This window comes from Acipenser ruthenus, chromosome 15, assembly GCF_902713425.1.
Source record: "Acipenser ruthenus chromosome 15, fAciRut3.2 maternal haplotype, whole genome shotgun sequence".
NCBI classification, from domain to species: Eukaryota; Metazoa; Chordata; class Actinopteri; order Acipenseriformes; family Acipenseridae; genus Acipenser; species Acipenser ruthenus.
This window is the reverse complement of record NC_081203.1, coordinates 32,415,210-32,432,423: the sequence shown is the minus strand read 5'-3', so window position 1 is coordinate 32,432,423 and position 17,214 is coordinate 32,415,210. Positions and strand designations below refer to the sequence as shown.

Sequence of the window (17,214 nt, the reverse complement as noted above, 5' to 3'; positions counted from 1 at the left end):
ACAATGAAATGTTACTGACAGTTACTGTTTTTCCCATCAATTATGTTAACTCTACTTGCAGACAATCCATTAAGTATTAACTAAAGTGTAAATCTTCATGTTTTGTTCATTTTTTAGTAATAATACAGAACAAAAAAGAAAAAAATAGATCTTAATCAGATTATTTACATTTTTGCAACCTTAATTGTTTTCTTTTTGTTTTAGAAAAATAATTTCCCAAATTTCCATTTGAGAGAATTGTTTGTAAATCTAATATAAGCTGTATTTGTAGCCTAATGAACTCGAGTCATAGGAGAGCTTTTTAAACCAGGCACCACACACTCTACAGCTGCACTTCTCAAACTCTGCAGTACTGCGACCGCCTTCTACCAAATTAAAATGACTGAACGACCCCACTACCCTGTGTTACTGCATGACAGTTAGTATTGAGAAGTAAAACCTGCATTACAAGGCAATATCAACAAAACTAATATAGTAATTTCTTATTTTTACAGCCAATAGTATAAAAAAATACATTAAAAATCTTATAGTAGATTCTGATCTTATAGAAGCTTAAAAATAAGGCTTTATTTGGAACTGGGTCTGCCCGCCGCAGGTGCAGATTGCTTAGCCTTAAAAGTCGCCTGTTTGTCCTGTGTTGGTAATTTTGTTAAGTTTTTATCTGCAAAAAAAAAAAACAAGAGCATAAAGTTGCCCTCCCAACTGAAATCTGAAATGGCGCCCCTGCAAGAAGGGTCTCTAGAAATAACAGGAAATGCTCTTTTGTGTTCTCAGCATACACTGAAATGGTTTCCTGCTAGAGGTAAAAACTAGTTATGTGTGCTTTAAAACAATGAGTTCAGGATTTACACTAACAGGGAAGTATTTGGTGTCAATGGAAGGGGTACTTCAGGAAGCTTGAACTACATAGGAACTGAACTGAAATTCTCGAGCCCTTCACACACTGTTAAATGCTGACAGACATTACTTCTCATTTAAGAGGTTAGTCATGGCACCCCGAGTACTGCTGACTGGACAAACAGCATCAGCTTTGGAGTTGCTAAAAGTCCTCTCGCATGGCAGTTGGAAGGAGCTCAATCCTCTACAATATGCTGATGATTCATTCCTTTATCGAAAGAGAGCCTGAAACGTGATTGTACAGCAAGTGCATTAGACTTATGAATACACACACTCTTTCTTCACTGTCATTTATCTGATCTGAAGAGAGCCCTATCACTGTTGCCCTGGACTTTGACATACACTCACTCAGCTGACTGGTATTCTCAGTGCTTTCATTTTTTAAACCAGGTTTTAGATGGATTCTGAACTTGCAAAGACTGCAAAAAAAATGCATTATGCATGCAAAAACAGGATTTATATTTGGTGTGGGACTAATCACATCAGATGGTTGTACATACGGCAGACTCACTCGACCTTCCAGCTCCCTGGTCACGCAGCCCTGCTCCCTCAATGTCACCGTTCACAGTGCAGTTGTGTCCTTGTTGCCAAAGCAATGTTTCCTGCAAACACCTCCAGACTGGAAAGTTCTTTCAAGATTATATCATGTTGTATCATGGTTAGGGCAAAGGTAATTATATATATATATATATATATATATATATATATATATATATATATATATATATATATAATGATTAAAAAAAAGATCATAAAATATGAATATGGTGGAATATAATTCTGATACATGCACTTTGTGAACCCTTATGAACAATTTCCATGAACTTTTCCCTGGCTTATATTATGGATTTACCATTGTTTTTACAACCTGCTTTACCATGTGTGCACTATGCTTTATTCCACCTTGCTATGCTGTTAACATGGTACACTTGTATCAGGGTTATATTGATATGAAACCAGTTATGAGTTCATCACAGTGGTCTATACAATAATATACTGCAGCTAGCCTTCAGCTGCAGAGGTGCAATTAAAGCATGCTTTGCAGTCCTTAGTACTTTCATAGGGATGGGCAAAAAGGCCCAGATTTCCTTCTACCCTATAAGCTGTAATGAATTACTTGTGCTGAATAGTATCATGAATTAAAGGAACCTGTTAATGTTACAGCCTCTTCTTCAAGGCTGTCCCTGCTCCTCTTAATCAGTGTAACCTGCAATGTGGCTGACAAACTGCCTTGGACCTGGTTATGCATGTTGCAGACGGCCCGCTTGCTCACTGCAGCAAGGTCAGTTTGATGCTAAATAAAGACGGTTTGGCTTGAAGCATCGGTTTTGCACAGGAAATGTGTAGCAGGACGGGTTTGTTTTTCACGCCAGGCAACACTATATAGCATTGGCTTTTCTCACAATCTCTTGTCCTCAGCTGCCTGTTTCTGCAGGCTTGCAGAGTGAGAACCTCAACAAGTGAAGTGTGACCCACAGTATCATGCACATGCACTTCTGTACTGAATATCTGAAGCCGTGTTGGACATGCTTCATTGCTCTGGCTATGTAGAGATATAGAAAATTAAGTTATATTGAGAAGTAATGAGTGTCACGTGAGACTGCTTATCTGTACATCATCAAGAACAAACAGAAGTAAGGTAGGTTTCCAGACCCTGTCTGTTTTTGGAATGGTGATTTGGAGGTCAGAATATTGTAGCAAGTAATTAAGGGACATGCCCTTGTGTCAGTTTCATGGCTCCATCGATAATTGATTTGGCTGATACTGATAGATGCAAGCCTACATTTTCTGTATCTACAATTTTGAAATAAATAAATAAAATAATGTATTCCCTTTAGCTCCGATAATATGCAGGTATGCAGAGATAACCCATGAGTAAACACATGGGCCACATTTCTGGCCCCAGCTGATATAACTGTAGCCTGTGGATTAGCCACACAAACTTTCTGTCTCCATAATATATTCACTGCAGCCTCAATTACCCGACACACCCGATTTTCAGAAGACAATGAGTGTACATCCTTGTTGTAGAGCTCATACTGGAGTTGATATAAAATATGTAGGGTGTGCTGCTCAACAGTGAATATTTTCACTTCTTTTAAACCTCTTGGGAACACCATCAGAGAACTGGTGTGCTAGTTTTACACCATTAAAATGGTTTTTATTCCTTTCAGAAAATGTGCCTTTGCCCTTGTACTCATTGCTGAATAGAGTCAATAAGGTTGAAAGCAGGTGCCATGAACAGCGCTATGATGGAAACCCATCATTCATGGGAAATCATAAAGAAGTTGTTCTAATATTTTGTAGACATGTTCCACGTCTGCACTGAGTATCTGCTTGTAGAGTGAGAAAGTTCATATGCACACCCTCAACCATTAAAACAACCAAAAAAACTAGTTCTGTGTTTGAAAATAACAATACAATTAATAAGCACTGAGCATGAAGTGCTAGAGTGTTGTTTGAATTCATCCTAAATGTGTTTTTAACCCATTCATCACAGCCAGCTCTTTAACACTTGGTAGCAGCATCCCACAGAATATAGACATATCAGCAGCGAGAAAACACAGGCACAAAACAACCCAACAAGAGAAGTGGTTAATCAACTGGTGCTGTATTGTATGGATCATGGCCATCAACGCCCTGGCCACCTTTGGAACCATTGATGTCCTTAGACAACCCCATTACAGCTTGTGTTAAATGACCTACAGGCAGAACCAGAACGGAGCACCATTTAAATTGTACCCTAATACTGTTTGGAGGGGTGTGTATGTAGGTCCCCATGAAACATGGTGGACCTGAGCACTAGTCATTTTGCACCGGAATGGAAATCCAATCATTTTGTATAAAATCGGGGGAACAGGATAAAAACAATCTGGTTAATGTCTTACCATCAGTAAAGGATCCTGTGAGGGTGATCAAAATGAACACTTTCCCTTCTGGCTCCAAATCCACCTGTTCAATAAAAGAGAGACAAAAGTCAGGAAGAGAAACAACCAGAACTTACGACAATAACGTTATTGTTATTATTTGTTTATTTATTATTATTTGTTTATTTAGCAGACGCCTTTATCCAAGGCGACTTACAGAGACAGTACATTAGAAATAGACACTTCCACGGAAATGCATGAGCACTACTGTACAGTATACTGCGTTCGACAGTATAGCAGTGTTAAAAATGTTATAACAATGCAATAAATGCATATACATCGAGTGTACTCCATACTTGAGTTTTTATAATGCCATGAGGGCATAACTGGAATAGGTACTCTACTATACATAATAGTACTGCAGTGTCGATCTGCAGGGCATTCAGCACTGCAGTGCAAACCAGTCAAGATGTGACTGTAAACAGGTAGTAGTGTTTTTTAATAACTACATTATGAGGTAATGAGATGAGGAACCCCAAACAGCAAGCTTATAGACACAAAGCTAGAGATGACAGACTGGTTTCTGATTCAACAGTGCAAACAGCTCACAAGTTGGGTGTAGCCACAGACATTCATTCATTTGAATATTCTTCAAAACTCAAAAGTAACAATGTGTTTTATTCTTACTCTGTTTGAATGATCTTTTGTGCAATACTTTACTATTCAGATCTACTGTATAAAATAAGTCTGTTTCCTATTGATAGATACAGCTCTAGCTGTAAGATTTTATCACTGTGGCCCTATACTATGAAACCTAACTAATAGCCCAAGTAAAATAGAATATTATTGCAGTATTTGCTAATACATGTGATGGGATTAGTTTGTTGGTGAAAAGCACTGTAGTCTCCTGTAGCGCTACAAGGAGAGCTGATCTGTGTGGCAGAGAAGGCTGGGGGGTTACTTCCTCTTTCTTGATCTCCGCTGCTCTGTGTGTGCCTGAATGGGGGTTAAAAGGCAGCAGTATATTACTTTGTCTGGTAACGGTGTATTAGTTCACTGGCGAGTGTACTTATAGAGAAGAGCAGAAATGCTGTGGAACAGTACTCTCAATATGTAACGAGATGAGAGCTAGTCAGCTTGAACTCCTGATCAGTATTTAAGCTTGCACGCTCTGAAAGTTTCCCACCAGCTTTTTTTATTGTTAAACACGACATATGTGCACTGAAAGCCAGTCACAAACCACAAGACAAAGCCAACATATCCACCCTTATCAGTAGTTATCAGCCCAGCTTTTGTTATCCTTGTGGTTTTAATACATTTTATATCCGGCATACAAAGTTTTGGGGCCATGCACATGAAGCATGAGCTTGTCTAAGTCGCCTGCAGCCCTGTGCTTTTTACTGATAATGCTATTCATAATGATTTATTTTAATTACTAACAAGCATGCAGAATTGTATTCTAGAAAGCAATCCAAGGCAGGAACACCATTTTCATAATTATTAGATAATAATATGAAACAAAAACAAAATATTTGCATGTTGAATAATACACTTATATTACAGTAAACAAATGATAGGGACATTGTATCTACAGACTGGAGTATATATACAGTATAGGCTGGAGTAAACACATAGAACAAAGGCCTTGTGAGTTCTGCTACATTCACTTTGTTTTTATTCTATGCAAAGCACTTAATATAACTGTCACTTTCCTCACTTATATACTACACTGTGGTCTGTGACTGTGGCTGAAAACATCTCAAATCATAAACAGTAGGCATGTTTTAAGATAGGAAGCCACTCTGTGCAGTACTTCTAGCCTGACAAAACTGCAAGAAAGCAGAGAGTTGGTGAATGCCTTTATCAGTTATAATAATAATAATAATAATATCTTTATTTTTATATAGCACCTTTCATAGTGGACCACCATCACAAACCACTTGACAGAGGTAGGCTGTGAACTGTGCATTATATGCAGAGTCACTTACAAAAGGACATTTATTTAACATCTCATCTGCAGGATGGAGCACAAGGAGGTTAAGTGACTTGCTCAGGGTCACACAGTGAGTCAGATGAGTCAGTCAGTGGTGAGTCAGTCAGTGGCAGGAAGTGGGATTTGAACCAGTGACTGTCAGTGGCAGAGGTGGGATTTGAACCAGTGACCTTCTGGTTACAAGCCCTGGACTTTAACCACTGGACCACACTGCCTCCTAAACACTGGACCAGACTGCCTGTTTCTACCTGTTTTTTTCTAGATCAGCCAGTGTCTATGACAACCATCTAATAAAAGACAGGAAGGCTCAAGTCTCTTTCTGTTTTGCTGGCAATACACCGCTGTGCACCAGATGGCACTGGCTCTTACTTCTATGAAGACACTTTAGCTTATCTAGAATACAACAACAGCTCCTGGACTCATCTCAAAACAACTTAACAAAGATATGAAAAAGTACAAATCTGGACTCATCTCAAAACAACGTAACAAAGATATGAAAAAGTAAAAAACAATAAACATTGGATAAATGTATATAATAATGACTGAAAAAAAATAATCACAAAAAGCCTTTGAAAATGCAACTTGAAGCTCCTTTTTTTTAACTTTTTAATACTCAGCTGTTAAGTGTCATGAACGCAGCTTCATTTTTGATGGGCTTTCTAAATGGCAGCTTTATCTGTCCATTGTATCTCCTTGTCTCAATGAGTTTCAATAAGAAAAGTCTGTAGAACAGGGTGTGGGAAAGCAAAGACATAATAAGACTTGAGATGAGAGGGGGCCGAACCAGCTGGAAAGAGAGGGCTGAAGACCCTTTTAGGCTGAAGTGTTATCTGCAGTTTAGTGAAATGAAAGTTACATTATGAGCTGTGTGAGTATCAAGATGAATACAACAAAATGGAGGCTGGGCACAAACCAGTCACCACAAGCACAAGCCTAACCACTCATTTTGATGTATTTATTAACTAATGACTCATGCATTTATTAACTAATAACTATTATTAGTTATTTAGCAGCTGCTTTTATCCAAAGTGACTTAGAGACCAGGAGGTGAACTATAGACCAAAACTGCTGCAGAGTCACTTACAATAGGACCTCGATTTTACGTCTCATCCGAAGGACGGAGCACAAGATTAAGCGACAGGGAGTTAGTGGCTGAGCTGGGATTTGAACCAGGGACCTCTTGGTATCAAGCCCTTTTCTTTTTAACCACTGGACCACCAAACCTCCCGACATGTGTTCTTAATCATAATCATACCTGGACATTAATAAAGTCGCCAGGATATTTCACCCATGGAGCTCTGTCTGAGCAAGCCTGTGCAAGGTGGAACATATCAGAGGCTGGTACACATATAGGGGTGTGTACCAGTAATTTCTTCCCTACTGAATCTGTGAGTTTGTCTAAACAAAAAAAATAAAATAAAAAATGCTCCATCAGTTGCTCTTATTTTTGCATGTTTTCCTAAAATGCTTTTTTGCCCCCAGTAAAAGTGAATTGAATCGTGTCACCTGCTAAAACATTACCCTCCCCTGGCTTTTACACGCTACAGCAACGAAATGCAGCTCAAAGCCATGCCATCTGCCCGTACATGTCTCCAATTACATGTCTTCAGAAAAATGTGAACTATTTGGAGTGGAAGAGATAACACAGGTCAGTCCAGTTTGTGTGATTTTGGAAATGTCTCGTATTAGTATCTGGTAGAGGGAGTGGCGTTCACGTGAAGTCTCTGTTTTTTTTACCCTGTAGGGGACTGCAGCATGACTCACATGCTCAGCTGGCTGCCATACATACTTCTGCAATGAGTGATAATGGGTTTCATTAGTGTACAGCTTTGCAACAGTGCAAGTCTAGAAAAGCAGTGGTAACTACATTACATGGAACATTACATGGAACTGCAATGGATCTATCTGTGTGCCAATACCACTCCTGCTTTACTTTTGTTAGTTCCTAAACTATCAGCAGCTAGCTTACTAACACAGTAACAAAAAGAGTTTGGAGGTTTGTTAAAGGTTAGATAATAGATTTATAAACTTTTAAAAAGTACTGTTGAAGTGTCTTTAAACAAACGTAAACTCACTTCAACAATATCACCACCTCCAGACAACTCACTATATCTGAAGTATTTACTACATTCACAATTAAACACAAACACACTTAACGTGTTAGTAAGCTAGTTATTAACAGGTCATTAACTGGAGAAAGTGACCAGTAAAATAAATAAATAAATAAATAAATGTTATCCTAACATGTGACGGTTTGTAGAATGCTACAGAGACTGACTCATGCTAGCTTGATGTTTACAATAAAGAAAACAGGGCATAACCTGGTGTGGAACACTGGGGAGGAAGAGGTCAACACCAGATATGCAAAATTGTTCTCCATCAACAATTCAGATGCAAATTCAAACGCAAGGTGACAGCTGTTCTTCCCAGCACAGACATTACAGGATGTCTTATTTCTGTAAGCTATCTTCCTGCAGTATTTATGCCATCTTATTTCACCCCACTTTACATATACAATACATTACTGTACTGAGTAAAGCTGCCAAACCTTCTGCCATTGAAAACCTGGCACCTAACTACATCCCTTCCCTAACTGCCAAGGATTAATTGTTTTATACAGCTCGTGCTGCCCTATTCTACAGCACCTCCCCTTGCAGGAAGCAAAATATATTACAGTATACAGTGAACCTCCTTTATGAGGCACAGTAAACCCAGGTTTCTTACTGGCCCATGTGGCTTCTAAAAGAGTGCAGGAATTGGCTGCCTAGCAACCAGGTAAACATATCAAACAAATAATCTGGATCACATGCAACCATAGGGCGAGTGGGATATTATAAGAAAACTTGATAAATGTTTTATCCTAACAAATATATTCAAACATATTGATACATATACTATCCCATATTTAAAAAGCGTCAATTACAGTAACGGTAGATTACAGTTGATTTCAATATATATATTCTTTACGACAGAGCAGACTGTTCTGATGTCAGCAGGAAGCTGTAGTGACATTATGGAATCCCTTTGATGATGTCACACACCAGAATAAACTGTCTACAGTCTACAGTAGCTGCAGTCTTTTGGTTTGTGGCTTCCACCTGCAGTGGAAAACTGTGGGCAGGTTAGAAAAGATCAATCACATGAACAATGCCAACTTGTCTTTTCTTATTCTTCGGTTCATGATTATCAGCTTATGCCATGAAAATGAGCCACGACTGTGCCATTAAAATGACAAGAACGACAGGAATCCACATGCATCCAAGTGATCTAAAATACTGGTCAAAAGTTAAGAGAGGTAATAAAAAGGGTGTTTAATCTAATCCATTAAAGGTGGTTCCAAATGTTTTATTATTCCAGTGGTATTGAGCTAACCTTTCTCTGTCATTTCTTGTTAAGCTAGGAGGATAAATAAAGTGACTTCTAGTGCTGCATGTTACAGGAAGCCACAAATAGTTGACCCCTGTGCTTCTGTACAGACTGCTGAAGTGCACAAAAAAAAAACTGCACACAGAAGCTCTTAAAATACGTTATACCACATAGTTTAAAAGGGTGACATTCTGGGAAATTGATGAGTCAGCTAATTATTTTACACTTTACGTAGTTATATGTAGGTTTTAAGGTGTTCTCAATTAGATGAAACTAGTCACCTGAAAGTACGGCTGGTCCTCAATATATCGTTACCATTTAGCCCAACCAATCAAAGGCCAGAACTCCATGGTATCCATGGTAGAAGCATGCAGAGCTAACCTGATTTTTCTGGAATCAGGAAGCACAGACACGGGACAAACAATAAGGATTCTCCTAGCAAATTCAAATCCAGGAACAGAGTCACATTTATAGAAGATACGATCAAACATTTAAAGCATAAGAATCACAGAGAATGATAGCAAAGAAAATCATAACAAGGAAAGGTAAAGTGGCACAGGAAATGCACCATCAAAGGGACACTACTCTATGCAGCATTGTATGCTCTCATGTTCAGGGTACTGCTAACAATTGGAACAATCTTGCTACTTGATACTGTAAGCGTGTAAGACCCTGTACTTGCACTTCCTCTATTCGTGGTTCACATAGTGTTCACAATGTGTCAAGTGGAAATTAAGTTTCATGCTATGATTCAGAAAAGGAAGGGGGAAGGCCTGCAGTTTTTAAAGTATTTTTTCTACTAGTCTTGCGTAGTTTCCAGTGGCTATATTCAGTACATTTACTGCACTCTCCAGGCTAAATGCAGGGGTTTGTCCTTTCAGAAAAAAAAAACTTTAGCAAAGTTACCTATAGTAAAAGCATAGCAAAGTGTAATAAAGCATAGTGAGAGCATGGTAAAGCATAGGTTAGCATTGTAAAGAATAGTGAGAGCATGGTAAAGCACAGTAATAAATACAGCAAACCAGGGTAGGCTATGGTAAATGCATAGTATAACCATGGGAAAAGCACGCTAAAACTGCAAGAATATGGGGAATACCTATTATGCCAAAAGTGTCGAGTTTTAGCCTGAATAAAAGAACATGTTATCCTGTGAAAGTGGGATGCAAAAGAAAAAACATTATTAATGGTAGAAACACTGAGCACGTTATATCTCACAGAAACTACAAACAGCTGTTTGTGTGAGAATGGACCACACTCACACAGTACAATAAGGGATACTTCAAAACTCATGTTCAGGGTTCCACCTCAGAGATGGTTACATTTCTGTTAGTGCACCCGATTTCAATATGGATCTACTTTGTATGTTTGTTTGTTGACTTTGTTTCCTGAATCTCTCTTGAAAACCAGCTGGAGCTGCCAGTTTAAGGAGGGTATTCTGGTGTGTACGCGCACATTTTGAAACGTGCAGCCGAACAGGAGTAAAAAAAAAATTAAAATAATGACGTCTCAGATCTCAGTCATTTTTCAAGATCTGTGTCGCAGAGGGGTGGATAATGTGTAGAAGTATCTTTTGTGTTTTTCTGTAGCGTTTACAAACTGCTAAAAAGACATTATTTGAAGTGACAAAGTCAGGGTGAGTGAGTATAAAGACAGTGATTTTTTTTTTTTTTTTTTTATATATTTTTCCATTTTGCTATCTTCCAGTTCATTTAATTGTTTTTCATCCAAATCGGTAGTTTTTAAAATGCACCTAAGTGAGGTTTTGGTAGTTTCAAACATGTCACTGTAACAAAGAAGTTCCACATGCAAGTTCATAACCTCTCAGCTCCAAGCTAGTGCCACTGGAAGCACACCCTGTCACTTTTTACCTAGATCTAACCCCAGACAATGCAAAATTGAAGAATAACGCAAGTTTAGTTAGGACTATGTGGTACTTTAACCTCACCAAAGTGGCCATACGTAATGCTCGAATGCCTGACAAATGCAACTTAAAATATCTGCCCACCCCCCAACCCCCCACCCCCCCAATCAGAAAAAGGTGCTGGTGGAAACAGAACATGATGTACACAGACCAAGGAGACTGCGAGCCTTCACTCCCACATAAGCCACTAGAATCTGCATAAGCGAGCCAGTAACTCTGCCTTGCACAAAGCAAGCAGCCTGAGCAAAAATATATAACTTCTATATAGAAAAGCATTCACAGCAAAATGGGGATGTACAGCTCTTGTTTTTGAAGTGTTCATTTTACACCTTTTTTTTCAGGCAACTTGAAAGCAACAAGTAACAAGCAACTTAAAACTTAGTTGCAGGTAGGAACTGATCATTTCTATTTTTTTTCCTTGCTAAATTAAAAAATATATATATAACTGAGTGTGAACAGTGTGACGCATTATGCATTTCACTTGGCCCTCATCGGAAAGGTACAGTACAATCCGCTACCATTGATGTTGTCCTATAGTTCTCATTTCTTTTACTGATTCTCAGAGGACCATTTGATACCATGATTGAGATGAAGTACATCTGTACCTTTGCAATGGTGGTGACGAAAGCACAGCATTAATTCATTCTCCAAGTACAGTATACAAACGAAAGCCAACTACCTGTCACTTCAAAGCGATTTTAATGCGTGGGAATCATGAGCACAATTGCCTGCACAGCCTATTCACCATATATTTCGCTGCCACAATTAGTTACGATGCACCCAATGAAATGATATCGCTGCAGTTACTGTTCATGCAAGTCCTGCATTGTTTACAGGATACCAAATAAGGGTCTGTGGTTACTATGTATTAGTAGTACAATTCTAACTCCAAAAAGCTTAATACTGTGAAGAACGCCAAACCACAGTGTGAGGATGCAAATGCATTCAGCGAGAAAGACTTTTCAAACTCATGTTTACTACACCGTATCTTCTACACTGCAGTACAATATTGAGTAGAAACTACTGCTCCCTTTACAAACCCTATCTGAGAATAAAGAAGATATGTTGATTACAACAGGGTTTATATGGTTCCACCAAAATACTACACAAGCCTAAAACAAGAGACTACAGTAAGAATTAGAAAGTTTTTTTTTTTTTTTGATGGGTCATTATACTGAAATACCGTTAAGAGAAGCCCTGGCAATGTCGACTCTGCTGCTTTGATGCCCAAGATACATTTGAAGAACGTATTCTTCCACAAAAAGGTTCATGTTAACAGCAGCAGATCAGATCATTAAAGATAGCCTTATGAAACAATAGGCCATATATAGATACACAGTACAATGCTACAACGTATCTGGTTTGTTTGCTATTTAAAGACTTTTCAAGTCTGTTTCTCTCTAATTAAATACAGTTCTATACTCAAGAAACTGTTCTAGAGAGTTTTTGGCTTCCTTAGGAACAGTCTAGGTTGCTTAGGATTGTTCAAAGGCCACCCCATTGGATTGAGTTCAAGTTTTGTGAATAGGACCCAATATAAAAGCATTATTAGACACATTAACCATCACGGATATCTATTTGGGATCAGTAGTGATGCTAATGTTGTTGTTGCCTAGGTTTATGTCTGCTAAGCTTCAATGTATATTACAGAGTAGTCATAAATCAGTCAGTATCCACTTTGAACTGCTGCTCCCCCAGCAGGTGTATTATGTCCCAGAATAACTTTTTCATCTTAAAGTGGATTTTTAATGACCCGAGGGCTCTTCAAGAGACAGACACATCAAACACACACATTGAATAAACCCGAACCCATTTCTGACTGTACCCTTCAATAAATGTGTTTTACTAAAAACTAAAAATGGAACTAATCATCAGACTAAACAGCAACACAAACGTGGACTACCATTCTCTCTGTGTTCTTCTGAAACCCTATTAAACGTCCTCAATGGGATGCTTCAACTGCTGTGTGTCCTGCATTATTGCTGCCTCCTTGTTCTACACGGAATGTATTTTTGTTTATTTTTTTACACAAAGTTTTCATCTTGTATTCTATGTTATGGATGTGCATACTGACATTAAAATCACCCTGTTGGGAATGTTATAGGAATGTACAGCAAGCTATCTAAGACAGGCACGTCAATCAGAATCTAATCATCACTGTAATAATAAAATAACTGAACATATGAATCTATATTTATATACATACAGTGCAATTTAACTATAGAACTATTGCTCAAATTCACCGCATTTCATATTTGCAATTGCCCGCCCAATGTTTACATTTTCCCTGTATGACTATTGCAATTAAAATAATAACATACAAACCTCATAGCCTGTTGTAAATATCACTTACCCAGCCTTCAAAGGTCTCTTCAGTGTTGACGGTGTTGATCAGGTCTTCAAACATAATTAAACAATTGGCTACAAAGTCATCATATCCAATCGGGGTGTCATGGAACACTGCCAGCTCGATCTTGCGTGCATTGTTAATATTGACACAGAATTCCTCGTTGTATGTAGGACTGTTGGTCCGCTGTTTGGTGTGAGTCTGCCCTACTCTCCCCTCGTCCACATTGATTATTATATAGGGATCCAGCAAAAATGATGTTTTACTGAAAAGTACTGAGTGCCTCAGGGAAAATTTGGTGGGTTTCAGATCTACTGCTTCCCCGATCCTCAGTTTTAAATAACCATTAAACTTCATGTTGCCAATATCCGTTTATAAGCCCTGCTGGTATGTCTTATCAGATCATCATATTCCCGAATTCAGACGGAGAAAAGTCACCCGAGTCCTTGGCCATTTATACAATAGGTTTCAAGAAACTTCTGAATAGAAAAAATGTAGTCTCATCAAAGAAAAGTTACTTAACCAAAAGAAGATGTTGTCGCAGATTTCCTATTTTGAGCACTGTTTCTTTCTCTGAACGCAGACCATTTCAAATAATGAAAAGAAAAATACTAGGCAACAGGTGTAGCGCTCTCGCCGGATTGTCCTCGTTCTTCCCAAGAACGTTTATGCTGCTCGATTCACTTAACCTTTCATCTGGCTTCAGTCAAACCTGACTGACTAGTGTGCAGTCATCACGCTGTGTTCTGCCCCTTGGTGGTGTTAGCTGAAACTGATCACATGAAATCGCTTTTCTCGCAAGCAACACAACCAGGAAAGCCTTTGCGAAAAGCTCCGCACGAGGAAATTATGGGATTTACAAAAAACAAACAATAACATTAGCAACAACACACTCGAGAAGTGTAAACACTAGTTTCTGTACAGTATGCACTTGTAGGTTGAGTTCTGCAAAGTTTCAATCTAGCAAATTTCTTCACCACTTCCTTTATTTAAAGAGTGAAGCAAATAAAGAAAAGCTGACGTCTGGGAACATATGTCGTTTTTTCTATGTTTCTGCCGCTTGAATGTCAAAGTCTGACCGTGTGTTGGGACTACAACTACCAGAATGCACCACGTTCTCCGAGTTTGGCAGCAGCTGGTTTTCGGAGGTTGAAATTATTCTGCAAATTAGCTTTATGTATAAATGCGCCCGTACAGCTTGTAAATGGCAACACAATCATATACATACTCGCACCTTAGACTGTAATTGTAGTGGATATAAAATGTAGCATATTGACAGCTAAAATATCACAACTGCAAATACGTACACTCCACTTTGTCTGGATTCTTGCTAAATTGGTATAGTATGATTTAATGTGTTTGTAAATCTAGCATTTGTTTGTACAATTTCTGGTTTAGTAATAAAGTACAAATTAGCAGGTTGTTGGGGTTTTAGTTTCTCCAAAATGTCTAGCTACTCCAGCCCCCACCATTCGTCTAAGCACCGTTTAAAGATATATTATTATTATATATATTATTACCATCATGCCAACGAGGGCGCCTTGTCCTTGAATTACTGCGCACCTTGTGTTTGTCCACATGGCTTTGTATACAGGTGTGCTGTTGTTACGGGAACAGGACACACATAACTTGGGAAATAGCTCCACCTTCTGGCAAATGTTCAGATAATCTTTATGTTTCCGGAGCCTGGGAAGGTAGTGCGAAATGGGCGAGAGAAAGAGGACGATAAACAGAAGGCAGGGAGGAGGTAAGAAAATACAACATTTTAAAAACTACCCTAGCGCAGATGCACGACATTAGTATATCTATCTATCTATCTATCTATCTATCTATCTATCAGCGGACACGGCCATGCTGTTTCTAGCATTTGAACTAATGAAATGTAGTAAACTATTTTTTTTGTAAACGCAGCCGCTATTCCTTCAATATTTTAACCTCCTCTCTATTCGTCTTCAGAAAGCAGACCTTACTGGCCGGTTTGTTTACATGCCCCAAGTGTTGTTTTAGATTAATTTGAACTTCCTTTCCGTTTTAAACCTGCTTGCCACTATACTTCCATATCGGAGGTTTATAAATGACATCTCCAAGAACTGTTAAAATATTATATTATTATGATAAACTATTACAGTAGTAACCCAAATATGACAACAACTCAGGTAATCTGCACCAATCTGCAATTTGATTGCGTGACCAGTTTTACCGCAGCTCAGTCACCTGCGCCACACGCACACCCGCCCCTCCCTACTTGTGCCAAGGGGGTATGTCAACTATAAGCTGTGGCAGTTGTGCTTTATTGCTTCTACATATCAAACAATGATTATATTTGGTCACTAGAGTACAGGAGAATGCATGTTAAAAAAAAAGTTAAAGTTTTCCTCTATATTCCATTAATAGTCCAAAAACACAGTGGCGCGGCAAGAATTTGATTCATGGAGTAGGAGAAAGGATTATCGAGTTTGTGACTTGAGAGGAGTGAAAGATTACTGGAAAAAAACTCATGTAATGGAAATCACTGGAGTCTGCTGGGCTGAAATTGGCACTAAAAATAATCTAAAGAGGTTCAATTTTTTAAAAAAATAATCTTTCATATAAATAAATATAATAAAAGAAAGGCATGGTGTTCTTTAACACTCATCCAACAGAAACCAGACCTCTCGCTCTTAAAAAAAAACACCCCACTCCAAAATGCTGTGGAGTAAAAAAAAAAAATAAAAAAAAGAAAAACACTTTTGAGTTTCTCCCATAAAGAGCATTTGTTCGCTGTTATGTTTGGTTAATTTTTTTTTTTCAGCTTCATTTCCTCTGCTTTCATTAGGGTTTAATACCAGGAGTGAAGCAGAAACATTCCTGGTTTTACTGGGCGCAGTGTTTTACTGGGTCCAACTCTTTATAAAGACCACCTGTCTGCAAGCAAGCCTGGTCCAAGACCCTTCGTGTTTCTATGCAAAGCAGCCAGGATCTAATGTTTCATACAACACAGCCCCGAAATGAGGCATTGGCAGAAAGGCTTGCTGCAGTGAACCAGAGCTCAAACATAAAAATGAGTTTCCACAGGATCTATGGAGTCCGATTCAGCATGTATGTATGTTAGTTATCAGAAACAAACAAAAACAAACAAACACATGATTCAGTCAAAACCATGGCACAGATCATTATCTTAACATGTTATGATTCCTGTTTAGTGGTGCTATGTGTATCACCTATTAAATTGATCTAACCTGTAGCAGAGCTAAATACTGCCAGCGTTTAAATACTAAATTCGGATCAAGCCTGTCATTGTACTTACTTTTAAAGACCTAAAATACACTTACGAGGCACACACACACCCTTAGAGATGTTGGTTTATTCAAAGCCCCCTTCCTTTAGTGATTGAGATCTGTTGAAAAGAGCATTTATACTGTGCCTCTGGATTGAATATCACCATAGAACATGGAAACAACTTGTTCTGTATTTTATATCGAATCCCTAAGTACAGCAATGGCAGGTCAGACACTTTGATATTACTATTGCCCCTTTATATGATGTTCTCAACAAGATCTCGTACCAAAAATAATATTGTTTAGATAATCTTTTCTAAAAGTATTGTGGTTTTATGGGCATGTATGTAACAGAAACTTTAAACAGCACAGTAACCGAATAACACATTTTCAGCCTTACTGAAAGGAGAAAAAGGCAGATGGGTTGTGTCTCTTTTAAATGTGATGGCTACTAAAACTGTTAGCTAATGGAGCTGACCTGTATTTGATGTGTTTTTAGCCCTGGTCTCTCTCGGCAGGAGGTTTCTGTAGTGGGCCCAGGACCAACAAACAGGAGCAGGCAAGAG

At 38.4% G+C, this 17,214-nt stretch overlaps 1 protein-coding gene across 2 annotated transcripts in view; it reads right to left on the bottom strand.

Moving 5' to 3' along the window:
- LOC117422680 (protein kinase C eta type-like) overlaps positions 1 to 15,003 on the bottom strand; it is a 43,009-nt gene extending 28,006 nt beyond the window's left edge. The window contains exons 1-2 of one of the 2 annotated variants that reach the window (XM_058987977.1): positions 14,912 to 15,003; positions 3,786 to 3,849 (exon numbers count right to left, since the gene is read on the bottom strand). In XM_058987977.1, the coding sequence (XP_058843960.1) occupies positions 3,786 to 3,849; positions 14,912 to 14,971 (124 nt within the window). In that variant the 5' untranslated portion in view covers positions 14,972 to 15,003. Of the gene's footprint in view, positions 1 to 3,785; positions 3,850 to 13,397; positions 14,805 to 14,911 lie in introns of those variants that run through there. The other variant, XM_034928084.2, reaches the window with a different exon arrangement.
- Positions 15,004 to 17,214: the final 2,211 nt, after the last annotated feature.